The sequence below is a fragment of the Muntiacus reevesi genome, chromosome 22, assembly GCF_963930625.1.
Source record: "Muntiacus reevesi chromosome 22, mMunRee1.1, whole genome shotgun sequence".
In the NCBI taxonomy this organism is placed as follows: Eukaryota; Metazoa; Chordata; class Mammalia; order Artiodactyla; family Cervidae; genus Muntiacus; species Muntiacus reevesi.
The window spans coordinates 1830208-1849657 of record NC_089270.1 but is presented as its reverse complement, the minus strand read 5'-3'; the positions used below and the strand labels follow the sequence as shown (position 1 = coordinate 1849657).

General features: G+C 55.7%; 1 protein-coding gene across 1 annotated transcript; it reads left to right on the top strand.

Annotated features, from left to right (window-relative positions):
* The first annotated feature begins 32 nt into the window (after positions 1-32).
* NOP14 (NOP14 nucleolar protein) lies at positions 33-19049 on the top strand. The gene is made up of 18 exons (XM_065914536.1): positions 33-346; positions 2730-2864; positions 3294-3435; positions 5068-5210; positions 5667-5801; positions 6451-6573; positions 7479-7610; positions 7914-8232; positions 8704-8834; positions 9316-9401; positions 10193-10328; positions 14370-14471; positions 14902-15055; positions 15727-15886; positions 16389-16536; positions 16907-17025; positions 17118-17273; positions 17555-19049. The coding sequence occupies exons 1-18, from the start codon at positions 155-157 to the stop codon at positions 17652-17654; spliced, it is 2613 nt and encodes an 870-aa protein (XP_065770608.1). The 5' UTR covers positions 33-154; the 3' UTR covers positions 17655-19049.
* The last annotated feature ends 401 nt before the right edge of the window (positions 19050-19450 follow it).

Sequence of the window (19450 nt, the reverse complement as noted above, 5' to 3'; positions counted from 1 at the left end):
TCTCGCTGGCTCAGTTATCGCGAGATGCTGGCGGCTGTCTCCGGCTGCTAGGCCGCACGTGTCTACTGAGGGAACCGGAACTGCCGCCGCCGCCGCCGCCGCCGCCGCCGCCGCCGCCTGCTAGTCCGCACCCTGAGGTGCGGCGTGTGTCGCCATGGGGAAAGCCAGGTCCGCCGCGCGCGGGAGGGCCTCTGCGGCCCCGGCGGGCCCGTGGGGCGGCCGGGCGAGGCCGAACCCCAACCCATTCGAGGTGAAAGTAAACCGGCAGAAGTTCCAGGTTCTGGGCAGGAAGACGCGCCACGACGTGGGTCTGCCCGGGGTGTCGCGCGCGCGGGCCCTCCAGAAGGTCAGCGGGGAGCCGGGCCCTCCGCGGGGCGGGGGGGGGAGGTCCTCCGAGGGGTCCCTGTCTGCCTGCCGGCCCGGACCGGCCGCGCGGCCCTGCGCTCCCCGCCCACTGCGGCAGCGCCCGGGCGAAGGTGCTGGTTCCCCTTCTGTACGCAGGATGTGCCAACGGTACCTGCCTCCTGGGGGGGGCGGCTGGAGGGGTGGGGCGCGTGCCCTGAGAGTCCTCAGGACTGCGCCTGGCGCCGTGAGACGCCATGTGCGTGAGTGTGTCATGTGTCGGCTGGACTGTGCGCATCCTCGTGCCTCTGCTTCTGCGTGAGATGGGACGACATCACCCTGCAGAACCGCTGTCGCTCCTTGGAGCCCCAGCGCCCAGGTCCAGCCCCCTCTGGCATAGTTCATCACTTCTGTGCCGGCGTGGTCACCGTGGGGACCCCTTAACCGCCTTCCTTGAGACTGAGCTCTGCTGGTTTAGGAACCCTGGATCTTTTCCTGCCGTGGATAGCGGATTACACAGGCTGCTCAGTATATGTTTGGTGAAGGAAGCACATAGGACTTCCCAGGTGGGCTCAGACTGTAAAATAATCTGCTTGCAATGCGGGAGACCCGGGTGCATTCCCTGCGTCGGGAAGATCGTCTGGAGTAGGAAATGGCAACCCACTCCTGTACTTTTGCCTGGACAATCCCATGGACCGAGGAGCCTGGTGGGCTACAGTCCATGGGGTCGCAAAGAGTAGCACGACTGAGCGACTTGACTTTTGAAGCACATGACTTTGTCCTTTGCAAGGTAACTGAAATGCTAACGTTTTGGGAAAACCTCACAGCCATCCCTTTTCTTGTGCTTACGTTCCCAGACTATTCTGTACTTTCAGATTCCATTCTGCTGCCATTCTCTGTGTAGTTTCTGAGACATGCTCATTGGGTGGTTTTAACTATTTATTGTCATCCTGAGGAGGAGACATTAGTAGGTTAGTGAAAAAATTCAGGCAGAGAAAGGACAAGTACATTTTGTACAGTCACGCGTCTGGTAGGGGCCAGGGTGTGCACTGCGTTTGAACACCTGGGAAACCTTCACGTGCCACTAAGCACTCTTGTCTCAGCTCTGTTCTGGCAGGTGAAGGGGTAAAGGTGCAGTAACCCCTGACCCTGTCTTCATGGGCTCATAAACTGTGCTGACCCACGGTATGCGATCCGACTGATCTGACTGATCCGACTGATCTTTGAATGGAATCAAACATCAACCTTACCTGAAGGAACTGGCAGCTGTAGTAGGCAAGACTGTCTTACAGCTGACTCCAACATGCCCCCATCACACACCTCAGGGCAGGCTGGGGCAGGGTGGGGGACAGCATGAGCTCCAGAACAGACAGATGTGTCTTCCCCACTTACGCCTAGTCTCCTCTTTTCTCCTTAGGAGGCTGAGGTAGGAACTGCCACTGTCTCCTTTTCAGATGAGGCCGCAGGCACCTCCCAGAGTGCACTGGGAGGCGGTGCCGCGGTGGGATTCCAGGTCCTCACTCTTGTCTCCACCTCCTGGGCAACACGTGGGTGTCCACAAATGACCCAGAAAGCACTGCGAGTTTTTGTTTGGGAGCTCAGCGGTAACGAATCTGTTTGCAGTGCAGCAGACGTGGGTTTGGTCCAGGATCTTCCCTTCCCATGGAGGAGGAAATGGCAACCCACTCCAGTATTCTTGTCTGGAGAATCCCATGGACAGAGGAGCCTAGCAGGCTACACTTCATGGGCTCTCAAAGAGTCACATGTGACTGAAGCAACTTAGCACACACACACAAATTTTAGCAGTAGACATACACAAATATGAAATCCACAAATAACAAAGACTGACCATATATATGGATACTGGCACATACATGAACATAACCAGCCCAGGACAGGCAGTGCTGCCACAGTCTCTACAGTTGATGGTGGTGTCGTTGTTGACACAAACAGCTTCTCAGCTCCTGGTTCCCCGGCTTCTCTTTGTCTCAGCTACAACCTCAGCTTGTCTGGCTGCTTCACCTGGCAGAGTGACTTCTGAGCACTCGATTGTTCTGCTCTTTTCTGGTTGCTTTTGTTTTGCTGTAACCTTTGGTGTTAGGCACAAGGTACCAGCACTCCCTAGAGAATCCCCTGGGTTCCTGATCTTCTCTTTGACTCCTTTGTCTGGCAGTTTCCTCTCAGTAATTGAGATCAGTTTTTGCAGCCAATAGATTGGCCTTTCTTGGACTGTTAGTTTCAGTGGCCTGAGGCATGAAAAATTGCATCTTCCAGTTGATCAGAACCCTGTGTGTCCGCTTGTGGAAGTGGCTGACTCAGATTGCCAAGCCATCAGCGCTCAGAGTTGCCAGGACCAGTGAGAGACAGTTCTGTGATCTGCTTTTCAGCGCACCCAGACTCTGTTGAAGGAGTACAAGGAAAGGGATAAGTCCAGCGTGTTCCGAGATAAGCGCTTTGGAGAGTACAACAGCAGTATCAGCCCGGAGGAGAAGATGATGAAGAGGTTTGCTCTGGAGCAGCAGGTAGGGGAGACGGGGGAGGGTGCCCTGCTGTCTCCTTGCCCAGAAGTCAGGAGGAAGAGGCCAGTTCCCCTCGTTCAGTTATGCCTCTGTGGGTGACAGTGGGGAAGCATGAATGGTGTGGCTCTCCTGGCTAGGCCCAAGGGGAAGCAGCCTTCTGCACACACCAGCTGGGCGGAGAGATACCTCAGCCAGAGCACACAGCAGTGATGCCTCCTGGAGTGGGTCCGAGGGTGGTAGCAAGGTCCTAGTGCAATTTCCAAGCGCCTTAGACTGGCCAGTTGATTTATTTACCTTCTGTAAGTTCTGTTTATATCAGAATCATCTTAAAGCTACATTGACACGTTGCACAAAAATGGAAAAAGTAACTTTTTTTTAACTTTAAATGGATGTGGAAATTTTAGGAGATGGACTTTTTTTCTATCCTGTTAGCGACAACATGAAAAAAAAAGCATCTACAACCTAAATGAAGATGAAGAATTAACTCATTACGGCCAGTCTTTGGCGGATATCGAGAAGCATAACGACATTGTCGACAGTGACAGCGACGCGGAGGACCAGGGAGTGCTGTCAGGTGAGGCCTGGGCCCCCGGGCGCCGCTGACCTTCCTCCCGCCACCCCTGCCCCGGCCGAGGACAGCCGAGGACACGCAGCCGCAGACTCTGAAAAGGCGCATGTGTACGGAAGGTACACAGACTTCTGTAAGCGGAGAAGGCGCTTCTCTATCCTCTCTCTCATTCAAACTTGACGCCAGCTCATTTTACCCACGAGCTCAGAGAATCGGGGAGACTGTCCTCCCCAAGCATCAGTTGTAGGTAAAACCCACCTTGCTGGTCCCTGACAGCCCCTCTCTGCAAACCCACTCTGCTTGGCTGCCTCTGGGTCACTGGTTGTGACCAGCTCTGTTCAGGGACAGTGCTCATCTGGTCCTCGTAGGCTTCGTTTACTCCAGAACCAATTGTGGCAGTTTTGTGGGGAAAGGAACATTGAGCTTATTTATAGGGAATAATGAAGGAGATATACATTGAACTGAATTAACACTGACATGCAACTGGTCTGAGATAGGAGTCAACTCAGCTCTGATCATCTTGGGCCCTTTTATAAAGTCGGGGTCTTGTCATTAGTTTGCATCCTTGTAGATTAAAATATCCTCTGTTCAGCAGCGTCAGAAAAGCTGCTGCTTTGTGGTGTGTGGAAAGCCAACATGTTAAACCCATGACTGCCTTTTGGTTTGATGTGGGGGCAGGAGGCCTGGGAATGAGGGCAGCTGGTGGCTCATCCACAGCCCAGGAGGTGGGCACGGCTGCTGCGGCTCTGTGGGTGAGAGGAGAGCAGAGTTCATCTCCAGAGCCTTTGGTTTTGCACTTTCTGTTGTTCAGAGCTCTTTCTGCACACTCCCCTGCTAACGCCCACTCACCTGCACTGTGGGTGAAGGTGCCCGTACGTTTGATGGCCTGACCTTTGGTCACATGGTGAGCGGCCCCCGCCGTGTTGCTAGAGGGAGCTGTGGCGTCAGGTAGATGGGGAAAGTGAGATTCCAACTCCAGGTGTTGGTCCTGGGGACTCAGCTGTTCGTTTGAGGTTTCCTGTCCTCCTCTGGTTTTTATAATGAGCTCATCAAAATCTAAGTAACTTGTAAAAGAAAAGCCTGTTAACTTCTAAAAATATATTTACTGTACCTTTAAAAATAAACCTTAGGAAACATTCTATTTTGTTCAACTACATAATACGTGTTCTCCTTGCTTAGAATTTCATCTTAAAAGTCAACTTGAGTTTTCTAACTAAATCCTGTACTAAGTGCACCGACAGATTTTTTTTTTTTCCTTTGAGAATCCTTTCTCGGATCTTTCATGTCATAGCACCTTGTTAGTGAATATTTTGTAAATTTTTATTTTCAGAAACCATTGTGAACAGTCTTGAGTTGGTAGAACACTAAGTGAGGGTGGTTTCTAACGTGCAGAACATTCTGGGAAGCAGAGGAATCAGTCGTTCATTGACCCATTCTTGTGCCTCTGGGCTTTCTCAGAGGGGCTCATCTGGTTTAAGCGCCGCCATACCTGTGATCTTGGTGACCACCCAGTGAGAATTTCCTCTTGAACATGGAATGGGTTCTCAGGACCGAGCTCGGAGAAACACTGGCAGAGCAGCTGCAAAACCCGCTTCTGGGTGGGCCTGGGCTTCACGGGTTTCCCTGCTCTGTCTGCAGCCGAGCTGACTGCGACGCACTTTGGAGGCGGAGGTGGGCCACTCCCGGGGAAGGCCGCCCAACAGCCCGGCGGGGGCGAGGAGCCGCCCAAGTCCCGCAGGGAGCTGATTGAGGAGCTCATTGCCAGGTCCAAGCAGGAAAAGGTGAGCGGCTGCCATCGTGCCAGAGCAGTTCCACCCCGGGACTCGCCACTGGGACGCCCCCAGCCTTTCTTCGCTGGGCGGTTTTAGGTTGTGTTGACTTTCTGTGAATGTAATGAAAGCGTTCACTTTGACTAGGAGCACAGGATGCGTGGTAACGCCATCAGGCAGTACCCTGACGGTTCCTTGTGGTCAGGGGTTTGATTTGGGGGGGGTTGTGTTTTGGTTTTAGTGTTTTGGCGCGTATCAGGAGTCACATAGCCTCACTGCTTTGCCAACTGCTCAGAGCACCCGGAGGAACAGCCTCAGCGGGGACTTGGTTCTGCCAGGTGGGCTCCTGAGAGGCTTGCTTCTCGTGGTCTCTCTGAGTCGGCACGGTGGGTGTTGGCTGAGCGGTTGTCCGGCGGGGCCTGGACACCGACAGTAATGGGGTGCGTTCCATCTGTGCTTTTTCCCCAGAGGGAGAGACAGGCTCAACGGGAAGATGCCCTTGAACTCACAGAGAAGCTAGACCAAGACTGGAAAGAAATCCAGGCTCTCCTGGCCCGCAAGACGCCCAAATCCGAGAGCGGAGGCGGAAAGGAGAAGCCCGAGGTGGGGCGGACACGTCACGCTCGGCCTGGCCTCGAGCCGTGCACTTTGTCTGCAGACTGGGGGGAGCCGGACGTCTGCCTTCTAGGACCTGAGCATTTTGTTAAACTTTGACATTGAGGTAGCTGATGTCTGTTCCAAGGGGTGGAAGTAGGGTGAAAGTTATTTCAATATTTACACCAGAAAAGTGACACTAAAGAAAATGGTGTTTTCTTAGTATTAGGAAGACTTGGAGCAGGGGAAGACCTTCAGGTGGTATCTGAATTTTAGTCTAAGGTGTTGAAAAAGCCGCAGTCTTCTGAGTTGCTGGTTTCTGAGAAATAACTAGTATTTTACCAGCCTTCCTGTGGCCATCTGCACACCTGTATGTCGACCTCATTGTCGTTTTCCCAAGGCCCTGTTTGGGGGCTTAATGCCTAAATGGGCAAGGTTTAGTTTTCTTAAAGCAGATGTGTTTGGAGAAGAATTTTTGTATATGGCCCAGAAGTGTCTGCCAAGCCTGACAAGAGCCAGTCTGTCACGTAAGCAGAAAAGACTTAGGACACGGTTTGGCCTCTTCCGTAACAGCGTCCAGCCACGACCAACACGTGTAGGGAGCTAGTTATGTAAGTCTTTTCTATTAAAAAGAAAAAAATGATTCTGTCTGCCCTAGCCTGATGCATATGACATGATGGTTCGTGAGCTCGGCTTTGAAATGAAAGCACAGCCCTCGAACAGGATGAAAACGGAGGAGGAGCTGGCCAGGGAGGAGCAGGCGCGCCTCAGACGCCTGGAGGTACTGGTGGGGCGTGGCGGTGCCCTGGGAAACCCAGTCGGTGGGATCGTTAGAGCCTCTGGAAAAGTTTCTGTTTGTTTACTATGGTGATGATGGTGATGCTTTAGTCCATAAGTCCGACCCCATGGACTGCACCCTGCCAGGCTCCTCTGTCCGTGGGATTCTCCCGCAAGAATACTGGAGTGGGCTGCCATGCCCTCCTCCAGGGGACCTTCTGACTCGGATGGAACCCGGGTCTCCTGCACTGCAGGCAGGTTCTTTACCAACTTAACTATGAGGGAAGCCCTAAAATATTTTACTGTATTTTTGACTATATGCAAAAAATAAAAAAAAGCAGATAATACCCATTATAACAAGAATGACATTTTTTCCTAATTCATTTACCTCAAAACAGCTGCTGGCGATAGAGTGCACTCCTGTCTCCCGTTTTTCTCTAAAAGGTTTTAAGTTTTCCCTGTGTTACCAACAAAAGCGAACAGAGGCATGCTCTCGCAGTCTGGCCTTCTCAGTGCTCCCGCCTGGGGGCCGCCTCCAGTGTCCGCTGCCTGTTTTCAGGTGGAAAAAGTAGCCGGGCCACTTGTTTCAGACCTCAGTGTGGGGTGTCCTGTTCCTCTTCTGAGGTCTGGCGGGGAGTGAAGTTCACTCCAGTTGGCTGGCACCACTGGCCAGAGAAACCTCAGAGTAACGGATTTTCCTTCCTTGTGACCAGAACATATTTCTGCTGCGATACTTGTTTTTGTTTTTGCTAAATAAGTCTTCCATACGACACGTGCTGAGGGCCTGCCTGTCTGGCTGAAGACAGGAAGCAGAGGGCAGGCCTAACGCAGCTGCGAGGTCGGGGGCGCCGGGCAGCCTGCGTCCCTGCCCAGTGCTCGCTCAGTGGACGACCCTCCTCCTCTGCTCAGGCCGAGAGGCTCCGGAGGATGCTCGGGAGAGAGGAGGAAGCGCACAGCAAGAGACCGAAGCACCTGTCGGCTGACGACCTGAACGATGGCTTCATGCTGGACACAGATGGCCGGCGCTTGCTTTCTTACAAAGTGAGGCGTTTGCCTTCTTTCCTGGTTTTCATTTAAATCGGCAGATTTTCTGGTTTCTGACCTAATAGCTTTACCACAGACGGGAACTGTCTTTCTAGAAACAGCTAGCTTCTTTGCCCAGAGTCTTGGCGGCAGGGAGCTGCAGAACGCAGACCCCAGGCCTCGAGCCCTGGGACACGCAGTAGCCTCCAAAGGGTGGGGGAGGCCCGGCAGCCTGGGTCCCTGGCCCTCGGGCACGGTCACAGCCATGCTGGCCACCGTCCCCGAGGACTGACGCACCTGGTGTCTGCATTCTGCTCCCAGGATGGGAAGATGAATGTCGAGGAGGAGCCGAGTGGGGACGCCACTGGCGGGGAGACTGGAGAGGAAGAAGAGGAGGGTGAAGGCTGGAGCGAGGGGGGCCCGGAGGACAGCGACAGCCCAGACGGCCACTCGGACCTGGAGTCTGATGCCGGGAGCGAGGACGCGCGCGGCCCCGACAGCCCGGACGGCCTGGAGTCTGATGCCGAGAGCGAGGTCACAAGCGAGCGGCCCCAGGGGGGTCAGCGTCCGAGCCCCGGAGAGCGGCTGACAAGGGACGTCCGGGCGGCGGCCAGGGCCGAGCTGCCCTACACCTTCGCAGGTCAGCAGAGCCCTGCCGCCTGAGGTCCCGAACAGCGGGGTACCTGGTGAGGCGGCCCGGCCGGGCCGCGTTAGCAGCAGGCTGGGGCCAAGCCGGCCACGCGCACACCCTGCCCGTCTGTGCCGGCCTGGCTGGCAGACAGACCCGGTCATCCTTCTCTGCAGCGTTTCCTGGGCCTGACCCCAGGGCTCCGGGCGGCCTCTTGGCCGTTGTCCTGTGCCTGCAGCAGTGCTGGGGGCCGCCGGGGGCATCTGTCCGCCGGGTGGATCTGTTAGAACTCGCTGTGATGATCACACAAGACGAGGGTTCCTATGACGCGGGCGGAACTGTCTCCATGGGGGAAGCAAACGAAGTCCTGTTACTTAGGTTGTGTTCAGTGTTTGCGTTTGTGTTACCAGAAATGTGAGTAGTTCTCATTTTACAAGTTAAGTGTGGAGCATGTTTTGTACTTTTTGTTTGTTACTTTGATAGTTCCCGAATCCTGCGAGGAACTGAAGTCTTTACTGTTGGGAAAGTCGACGGAAGACCAGCTTTTGGTTGTGGAGAGAATTCAGAAATGCAACCACCCAAGCCTCGCAGTGGGAAACAAAGCAAAGCTGGAAGTACGCTGGCCACTGCCCTGGGGCTGGGAGCGGGCAGAGGCCTGGGGACCACGGCGCCAGCAGCCGCCAAGCACTCGCCATGCTCGTGGGGGCGGAGCGGCGAGCTGGGCCCAGATGGGTGTCGACTCCAGGTCCGGGCGGGCCCGGGGGTGTGGGGGGAGCCCCCAGCACTGCGCACCACGAGTCCACCTTGCATAAGGGTGCGGGGAGTGGGTGCTGGGTGTGCTCCTATCCTCTCCCAGTAACGCCACGCGCGCTGACCGCAGCAGGGCCGATTGCATTCTCCATTCAGGACAATGGTGTCGCCTCCCAGCCGAGGGAGCCACGCGGGACCCTGCACTCCTTGCCCCGTGGCCTGCCTCGCATCCCCCACCCCATCCCTGCAGCCCTCAACACTCCCGGCCGTTCAAGGGTGCAGGGGCGGGCGTCCTGGGTGGGGCTCCGGGCTCACCCCGAGCACTAATCCACCCTGTTCCTACAGAAACTGTTCGGCTTCCTTCTGGAATACATCGGAGACCTGGCTGCAAGCGACCCCCCAGAGCTCTGCGTCATCGACAAGCTGGTTGTGTGAGTGGAAGCTGGGGGTTATCTGGGACCGGGGGCCGAGTCGAACAAACTCTATGCCATTCAGTGGAGTCACTTAGTGAAGTGGCTCTGGTGTCGTGGAGGCCGCCTTGGCCCTGCGCCCACGGCGAGCCCTGCCCCTCGGTCCTCTCTGTATGCTCCCCCACCGCTCTGGAGAGGGGGCGTTTTAAATGGTGAACAAATGGACCTGTGACAGTTGCGCCCTTCAGGTTTGTTCAGAGTATTTGATGGCTCATATGTTTCGTTCACTGCTCCTGCCCCCGTGGGGGCTCCGGGCTGGGTCTGCACCCTGTGCGAAAGGGCCCCTGCGGGCAGAGCCACTGGCTCCGGGGCCGTGTTGGCTGGAGGAGGATGCAGCGGGCAGGGTGCTGAGTCGGGGGGGCGGGGAGTGGTGAGAGTAGACACCCCAGGCCAGATTGGGCTGCACACCCTCCCCCTGCCAGCCTCTGCTCCCAGGAGAGCTGGGAAGGAAGCCGTGGGTTCAGGACACACGGGACCTGCTCCCCAGGCTGTGACTCGTACAGACAGGGCTCGCTCTGCCACCACTGCCGGAAAGTTACAACCAGGGGTCTAGGAAAAGGCGAAAATGAGTCCCAATTATCACAAACGCTATTGGAAAAGTTTCTGGATCACCAGGACGGCCTGACAGGTGTAAGAGTCAGAGCTTCTGGCTCTGACTGGGTTGTTAGCGGACATCACAGGAGAATGGTGAACGTGGGGTTTGCTCGTCTTTGTTCCCTGCAGACATCCTGACCTGTGTTTCTGATTAACAGGCCATTGTATAACCTTTGCCAGATGTTTCCTGAGTCTGCAAGTGACGCCGTGAAATTTGTCCTTCGAGACGCCATGCACGAGATGGAAGGGACCGTTGAGACCACAGGCCGGGCAGCCTTCCCGGGCCTGGACGTGGTGAGCAGGGGCTTGCGGATATCGGCCAACCCGCGCGGCATCCTGGCATGGAAGGGTGGGGGCTTCAAGAGGGTGTCTGCCCAGGGCCTCCAGGGCCTGGAGGTCACATGGGGCCAGGCCCAGAAGGAGTGCTGACCGTTAACAGCGAGCTGCCATGTGCTCAGTGACAGAGTTCCTGCTTTGCTTTCTCTGTGAACAGCGCCGAGTTCAGTCTTCATGGCAAACCGAGGGGGCGTGTTTTCCTGAGGATGAACCTGTGGGCAGGTTGCTCCTGCCGGCGACCTTCCACCGCTCTGAGGTTTCTGATGTTTCACACGTTCCGGGTATCTCCTCATAGCCGTCCCTCCTGACCTTGAACATGGAGAAGCTCCTCTCAGTCCTCCTGCGCCCGGGAGGAGGCAATTTGATCTCTGATTCCTCTGCCTTTTCTAAATCCAGCTTAAACATCTGGAAGTTCACAGTTCACGTGTCGCTGAAGCCTGACTTGGAGAATTTTGAGCATTACTTTGCTAGCATGTGAGATGAGTGCAATTATGCAGTAGTTTGAACACTCTTTGGCACTGCCTTTCTTTGGAATTGGAATGAAAACTGACCTTTTCCAGTCCTGTGGCCACTGCTGAGTTTTCCACATTTGCTGGCATATTGAGTGCAGCACTTTCACAGCATCATCTTTCAGGATTTGAAATAGCTCAACTGGAATTCCATCACATCCACTAGCTTTGTTCATAGTGATGCTTTCTAGGGCCCACTTCACTTCACATTCCAGGATGTCTGGCTCAAGTGAGTGATCACACCGTCGTGATTATCTGGGTCATGAAGATCTTTTTTGTACAGTTCTTCTGTGTATTCTTGCCACCTCTTCTTAATATCTTTTGCTTCTGTTAGGTCCATACCATTTCTGTCCTTTATCGAACCCATCTTTGCATGAAATATTCCCTTGGTATCTCTTAATTTTCTTGAAGAGATCTCTAGTCTTTCCCATTCCGTTGTTTTCCTCTATATCTTTGCATTGATCGCTGAGAAAGGCTTTCTCATCTCTCCTTGCTCTTCTTTGGAACTCTGCATTCAAATGGGAATATCTTTCCCTTTCTCCTTTGCTTTTCGCTTCTCTTCTTTTCACAGCTATTTGTAAGGCCTCCTCAGACAACCATTTTGCTTTTTTGCATTTCTTTTCCATGGGGATGGTTTTGATCCCTGTCTCCTGTACAGTGTCATGAACCTCCATCCATAGCTCATCAGGCACTCTGTCTATCAGATCTAGTCCCTTAAATCTATTTCTCACTTCCACTGTATAATCATAAGGGATTTGATTTAGGTCATACCTGAATGGTCTTGTGGTTTTCCCTACTTTCTTCAATTTAAGTCTGAATTTGGCAATAAGGAGTTCATGATCTGAGCTACAGTCAGCTCCCGGTCTTGTTTTTGCTGACTGTATAGAGCTTCTTCATCTTTGGCTGCAAAGAATAAAATCAGTCTGATTTCGGTGTTGACCATCTGGTGATGTCCACGTGTAGAGTCTTCTCTTGTGTTGTTGGAAGAGGGTGTTTGCTGTGACCAGTGCGTTCTCTTGGCAAAACTCTATTAGCCTTTGCCCTGCTTCATTCTGTACTCCAAGGCCAGATTTGCCTGTTACTCCAGGTGTTTCTTGACTTCCTACTTTTGTATTCCAGTCCCCTATAATGAAAAGGACATCTTTTTTGGGTGTTAGTTCTGAAAGGTCTTGTAGGTCTTCATAGAACTGTTCAGCTTCTTCAGCATTACTGGTTGGCCATGATATTGAATGGTTTGCCTTGGAAACAAACAGAGATCATTCTGTCGTTTAAGGGATTCTTGCCCACAGTAGTAAATATAATGGTCACCTGAGTTAAACTCACCCATTCCAGTCCATTTTAGCTCCTGATTCCTAGAATGTCTTGCCATTCCTAGAATGTCATGACATTCCTAGAATGTGTTGCCAACGTTCACTTTTGCCATCTCCTGTTTGACCACTTCCAATTTGCCTTGATTCATGGACCTAACATTCCAGGTTTCTATGCAATATTGCTCTTTAGCATCAGATCTTGCTTCTATCACCAGTCACATCTACAACTGGGTGTTGTTTTTCCTTTGGCTCCGTCTCTTCATTCTTTCTGGAGTTATTTCTCCACTGATCTCCAGTAGCATATTGGGCACCTACTGACCTGGGGAGTTCCTCTTTCAGTATCCTATCATTTTGCCTTTTCATACTGTTCATGGGGCTCTCAAGGCAAGAATACTGAAGTGGTTTGCCATTACTTTCTCCAGTGGACCACATTCTGTCAGACCTCTCCACCATGACCTGTCCGTCTTGGGTGCCACACGGCATGGCTTCATTTCATTGAGGGAAACTAAGTTTCATCAGTCTCTCCAATGAACACCCAGGACTGATCTCCTTTAGGAAGGACTGCTTGGATCTCCTTGCAGTCCAAGGGACTCTCAAGAGTCTTCTCCAACACCACAGTTCAAAAGCATCAATTCTTTGGCGCTCAGGAATTTCTTCACAGTCCAACTCTCACATCCATACATGACCACTGGAAAAACAATAGCTTTGACTAGATGGACCTTTGTTGGCAAAGTAATGTCTCTGCTTTTTAACATACTGTCTAGGTTGGTCATAACTTTCCTTCCCAGGAGTAAGCATCTTTTAATTTCATGGCTGCAATCACCATCTGCAGTGATTTTGGAGCCCAGAAAAATAAAGTCTGACACTGTTTCCCCATCTATTTGCCATGAAGTGATGGAACCAGATGTCATGATCTTAGTTTTCTGAATGTTGAGCTTTAAGCCAGGTTTTTCAGTCTCCTTTTTCACTTTCATCAAGAGGCTTTTTAGTTCCTCTTCACTCTCTGCCATAAGGGTGGTGTCATCTGCATATCTGAGGTTATTGATATTTCTCCCGGCAATCTTGATTCCAGCTTGTCCTTCCTCCAGCCCAGTGTTTCTCATGATGCACTCTGCATAGAAGTTAAATAGGCAGGGTAACAGTATACAGGCTTGATGCACTCCTTTTCCTGCTGGGAGCTATTGGGGGCAGGAGGAAAAGGGGACGACAGAGGATGAGATGGCTGGATGGCATCACCGACTTGATGGACATGAGTTTGAGTAAACTCCGGGAGTTGGTGATGGACAGGGAGGCCTGGCGTGCTGTGATTCATGGGGTCGCAAAGAGTCGGACATGAATGAGCGACTGAACTGAACACGCTCTGGGGCTGTCATCCTATCCGCTCACTGGAAGGATCCTGCTCAGTTGTCTTGTTCTTTGCTCTGTGTTGAAAATGAGCTAATGACAACTGGTAGGAACCTGCGCATCCAGGCTTCATGTTGGTGGTTAACAGGCTCCTCAAGCAGGGGCCTGAGCCGGGGTCCGTGGCTTCAGTCCTCCTGCGAGCCGAGGCCCATCCCTGTGGAGCCGTGTCTGAGTGCATCCCGCCGGCCTCCCTGCAGCAATCTTTCTTGGGGTAGGCCGGCGGCAGCTGGCCACCTGGCTTCAGCCCCGGTCCCCGTCTGGGCTCACGGGCCGGCCTCCTGCTGTGGGCAGGCACGGTGGCTGCAGTGCTCTGGGACACATAGGCTGGCATGACGGTTCAGGAGCTGCTGATGTCACCGAATCAAACTGGGGTCCACGCTTGTCCTACGCGCCTCAGAGCCAGTGAGCGGGTGTGGGTCGTGGGGAAGGACAGCACAGCCGTTACTGTAGGCGCCGGACGGGGACAGGCCACTCGTGCTCACAAGACCCGGACTCCCGATGGGCTTCCGGGGAGGGGTTTAAAGGCAACTCCGGGGTGAGGGTCGCGGCTGTGTGACCAGCTCTTGGCCTTTCTGCCAGTTGGCTGGTGGCAAGGTGACAGGATGCCGTTCGGGACCTGAGGTGTCAGCCTCTGCTTCCAGCCTGTCTGCGGCCTAGTGTCCTGGCAGCATGGGTCACTGTCCTCTGGGTGGGGGTCTGCTTCCGTGATCAGCGCAGAGGTGCACGGCAGTCCTGTGCGTCCCTCCTCTGATCTGGGTGGTGGCCTTCCTCTCCAGCTCATTTATTTGAAAATTGCTGGGATGTTGTTCCCGACCTCTGACTTCTGGCACCCGGTCATCACGCCTGCGCTGCTGTGCTTGAGCCAGCTCCTCACCAAGGTACGTCACACCGTCCCCATCAGAGCCAGCCCCCCTTGGACTGAGCGAGGGCCATGACTGAGCACAACTCACCTGCAAGGGCATGTGAACACGACGGGCCAGCAACTGCTCGGGGCCGTTGCCCTAGCCCCTCCAGCCAGGGCAACAGGGCATGACCCCAGAAGACAGTGGTGCGGCCCCCCGTCAGGCCCCATCGGCTTTACAAGTCCAACTTGTTCCTTCTCCTCGATGGGCACGTGGTCCGTGCCCACGTACTGTGGGGCTTATAACTGGTTCCCCACGAGCGCTGGCCCTCGTGGTCACAGAGCTCCGTCTCAGGGGCCCCTCGCCCACTTCTGCTCCACTGCGGGGACCATGGTCCCGGGGAAGCTGGGTGCCTGCCAGTGTGGTGTTCCGGAACATTCCTGACCAGCCCTGCGCTCTTCGCCAGTGCCCTGTGCAGTCGCTGCAGGACGTGGTCAAGGGACTCTTCGTGTGCTGCGTGTTCCTGGACTACGTGTCTCTGTCCCAGAGGTTCATTCCTGAGCTCATCAACTTTCTCGCTGGGATTCTTCACATGGCAACTCCAAACAAGCAGAGCCAAGGTCAGTTGCTTCCAGGCAGCCTTTTCAAGTATATTGTGCTTCAGAAATTTAAAGACTTTGGAAGTAATTCATAGTCAAAGAAGTAGAAAGCTCAGAGTGTGGGAAAGTTGGAAGACAAAAGCACTGTTGTCCAGAGCAGCCTTTCCCCTCGTTGGGCACACACCTTCCCTGTGAAGTCAGGATCACACTGGGTGTGTTGCGCACGTAGCCGCTCTCCAGGTGGCACGAGTGAGTAGAGTGCGGGCGAAGAACCCCCAGGTGGCAGACTCGGCGCCAGAGCGTGAGACCACAGTGTTCTGGGTTGATCCTGAGTGGAAGTAGTATTGGGGGTGGAGATGGAATAATGGTTAAGGTTTGTCTTTTCTTTGCACTTGTTTTCATGTGGGCAGACTCACATCATGCCCCTGCCCAGCCAGATCTCCTGAGGGGCCCCTCACCCTCCTCTGCTTTTCCTGGGTCTGTTGCTTCTTTCCCATGCTCCGTCCAGCATGCCCACGAGGGCAGGGACTGCTGCGCCTGGACTTGGCCCAGGTGCCCCGGCCAGAACTGTCCCTCGTCTCGTGGTAAACGCAGCGCATGCTTGTCCAATGAACTTCCGAAGGCTTCACCCTGCAGAGCCTGCCTGCAGCCCACGATCTCAGGCCGTCTCTCCCTGTCCTGCCGGAACCCAGGTTACACTCTGGTGCACCCTTTCAGAGCACATGGGAAGAACTCGGAGTTGCTCTTGGTTTCTGACGAGGAGGACATGGCCACGTGGCAGAGGAGAAGCCTCCCCCTCCAGTGGGCCGGCAGTCTGAAAGCCCAGAGTAAGACCGAGGCCAACCACACCAGGTACGTGCAGGCCCGGGGCTGCGGGCTGTGGCAGCAGCCCGGACTTCAGAGAGGCCAGGCCCGGAGCCAGCAGCACCCAGCACCGTGAAGATGCCCCATGTTACCGCTGCTCACTGGGTTTATCTGTAGGAGATCCTCAAGGTTCCGCAGAAAGCTATTAGATCTAAGGAATGAGTTCAGCAAAGTGAGCTTTATTTGAGATGAGGGCTTCAGCACGGTCAGTTTTCCTGGGTCTCTCCCATGTATATGGGTTGTTCAATAGGATTTTCTCCTGTTTAAACAAAAACCGAGGGGGAGCCACCCTTCTCGGTTGTCACTGTTTCCCGAAGCCTTCCTGCTCGCGGACACAGCATGTCGTCTCTAGCTCCTGCCGTCCCCCGCGGCCGCTGTGGCCGTTGCTCAGGGCACATTTCTGACCTGAGCCCGTGGCCCGTGTGGGGGAGGCCTCCACCTTAGGGGAGCCCCCGGGCTCTGGGTGACTGGGGCCGCTCTCGCCCTGCAGGCTGTCCTGCCTGGCCGTGTGTTTGGCTCTGGTGAGGCGCTGCGTGGTCGCCTACGGCCTCCTGCCCTCCTTCCACGACATCACACAGCCCCTCCGAGCCCTCCTGACAGAGTACCTGTCTGCCCGCTGCTGCCCGGCCGCGCTCCAGGTGAGGCTGGATCCGGAGGTGGGCGGGCAGGCTGGCGTTTCCAACTCGGAGGCTCCAGGGGCCCACCCCTCACCACATGCCCCCGACAGCCAGAGCCCCCAGCCAGCGGGGTTCTGCACTCGCCATCGGGTGTGAGGGCTTGGTCCCCGTCGTGCACTCCTCGTGGGCCGCCCTGCTCTGTCAAGGCTCCTCGGGGGACAAGGTTCAGTCCTGTTGCTCCATGGGTCTCAGTGGGCCTGGGGTCCTGCCGGGCCACGTGCTGAGGACACTCTGGGCCCGCAGCCCCAAGGGGCCCTGGGGGAAGGGGCAGCAGGAGGGTGGAGCGCCCGCTGGCGGGTGGGCCACCTGTGTGAGCTTCTTGGTGTCTCAGGAGCTGAGTCGGAGCATTCTGACGGAGATGGAAAGCCAGCCGAGGCACTGTCGGCCGCTGGTCTGTGAGAAGAGCAAGCCAGTGCCGCTGAAACTGTTCACCCCCCGGCTTGTCAAAGTGTGAGTACCGAGGGCCCAGCACCCCAGCCCGGGGAGGTCCGGGGGGTCCGGGGCGCCGTGACGGCCTCCTGCATCGGGCTCTGCACCCTCAGCCTGGAGTTCGGCAGGAAGCAGGGCAGCACCAAGGAGGAACAAGAGCGGCGGAGGCTGATCCACAAGCACAAGCGGGAGTTCAAAGGAGCCGTCAGGGAGATCCGCAAGGACAACCAGTTCCTGGCCCGCATGCGGCTCTCGGAGATCATGGAGCGGTGAGCGGGGCAGGCGAAAGCAGGGCCAGGGCGAGAGCAGGGCCAGGCCAGGGTGGGCGCTCTGCTGGGGTGAGGCCGGGCCCTCTGCAACCCCGACGCCAGCGCCCTGTGGCCAGGCCGGGGCGGAGGGCAGCCTGGGGGCTTTGTCCCGCTCACTTGTCCCCCACGTGTCCTGGACGGAGGCACCGGCCCCACAGAGATCTCACTTGCTGGTTCAGATGTGAAAAAGGGCAAGATGTTCCCCAAAAAGTAATCAAGAGGTCGGGTTTTTTTTTTTTTAGGGATGCAGAAAGAAAACGAAAAGTGAAGCAACTTTTTAACAGCCTCGCCACACAGGAAGGTGAATGGAAGGCTCTGAAGAGGAAGAAGTTCAAAAAATAAATTATAAAAAGACAAGGAGATCCTGTATACTGAATGCTGAGGGGCTGCTGTCTGTAACGCCAGAGTCTTCTCCTGTACTTCGTTCTTGTAAAAAAGCCTCTCCTGACAAATTGCACTTTTGGAACTAGGACCAGGCCTCCATGGGAGCGACATGCCGACAAACTGTATGTGACGCCTGTGTGTGGCTTCCAGACAGTCCTGAGTTCATCACAAACCTTGGGGCCAGCGGGGTCCTGGCCAGCATCTCTGGTCAGTCAGGCACACGTGCCTCCACGTGCAATTTGCAGGGGTATTTATAATGTTACATGATTTTCAGTTCTCAATGAAACAAGTCTGTACACAGTTCAGAAGTCAAAAAAGAAAGACGTCACCTGTTTCCCTGGCACCCAGCAGCCGTGATTGGTGTCACCCTGATCCCAGCCTTGGGTTGCCAACTGCCGGGGAAGGCAGAAGGGGTTGGGCTGCGTGGACCCAGGAGGCTCTTAAGGACACAGGAGCTGCCTGCCCACCCTTGTGGCCCTGAGGCTACAGCCTTGCACAGAATGCTGCCTCCCTGCCCGCCCCAGGCCCCCAGGGTCCTGGCTCCCCAGGTGGCACGGGGCATGTGGTGGAGGCCCTAGAGCTCACCTCAGGGAGCCCGCCCCTGAGGTCACGAGCCACAAAAGTGAGCATGAGATTTGAGGACTGGCCAGACTGGGCGTGTGGAAGATGAGAAAGAGTGTGACCAATGCAGACCTCCCCTGCGGAGGCTGGTGGGAGTCATGAGTGATTTGGGGAGTTGTAGGCGGTTTTGGGGCCAGAGCACCCCCTGGGAGCAGGCAAAGGGGACCAGTGATGGCCTCAGCGGATAAGCCTGCGTCCTCTCCCTGGTCCCCCAGGATCGTTCCTGTAGGTGTCCGCCAGGTGGGCGACTCCACAGACCTCTGACCCTGGTGGGTGTCGGGGCCACAGATCGGGCTGGCTTCTCCTTGCTGGTGGCCCGGCATGCTGTACAGCCTCAAGGCTCCGTCTCACGTAAACTTGTCAGGCAGTCGTTGCTGCTTCACCCGACTGGGCGCCCAGGTATTGCTGCCGAGTTTTAGTGGGAGGGGGAACAGCCCCAGCTCCGGTCCTGTGTCCCCACTTCGGCCCGGCCCAGGCTTCTGCACCCCGTTGCAGGCCTTGTCCTGGGAAAGGTTAGTACCAGGCGGAATGCCCGTCTCAGCCCTGCCTCCTCCGGGCAAAGGGGGCCTATAGGGGGTCAGGGAAGAAGGTGGTGGTGACAGCAGCTGTGACCGCCTGCCCAGGCGCAGACAGGGCTGCTCTGAGCTGAACGTTCGGCCGCTCCCCCAGCCATCTCACCGCCGCTGTCACGCCCGAGCCGCGCGTGCTCCTCAGGGAGTGGACTGGTACTCAAGGGAACAGCTGCACGCCGGGCAAAGGGGCTGCCGTGAGGTTTATTTGAAGTTCGTGTCTACAGAGGAGCGCATTAGTGTCGAGCGGATAGGAGGGAGTGGCCTGTCCTGGTCGGCTCGACCACAGACGCCCCTATTTCAAGAGACGGAGGGGAAGCGGGAGGTGCAGGCAGGCGCTCCGGCGGCCGGCGGAGCCCACGCCAGGCCCGCAGGCGCCATGCGGGCAGCTGCCCCTCCCCGGGGACCTCGGGCAGGCAGGGCGCCGGACATTCCCGCCTACACGCCCCACCGTCCCCGCCGCGGCCCGAGTGCGGGCAAGCCCGCGCCCCCGCGCCGACTCCACGTATTCGCAGCTCTATTTCGGGCGCAAGCCTCCGGCCGGGGCGAACGACACGAAGAGGG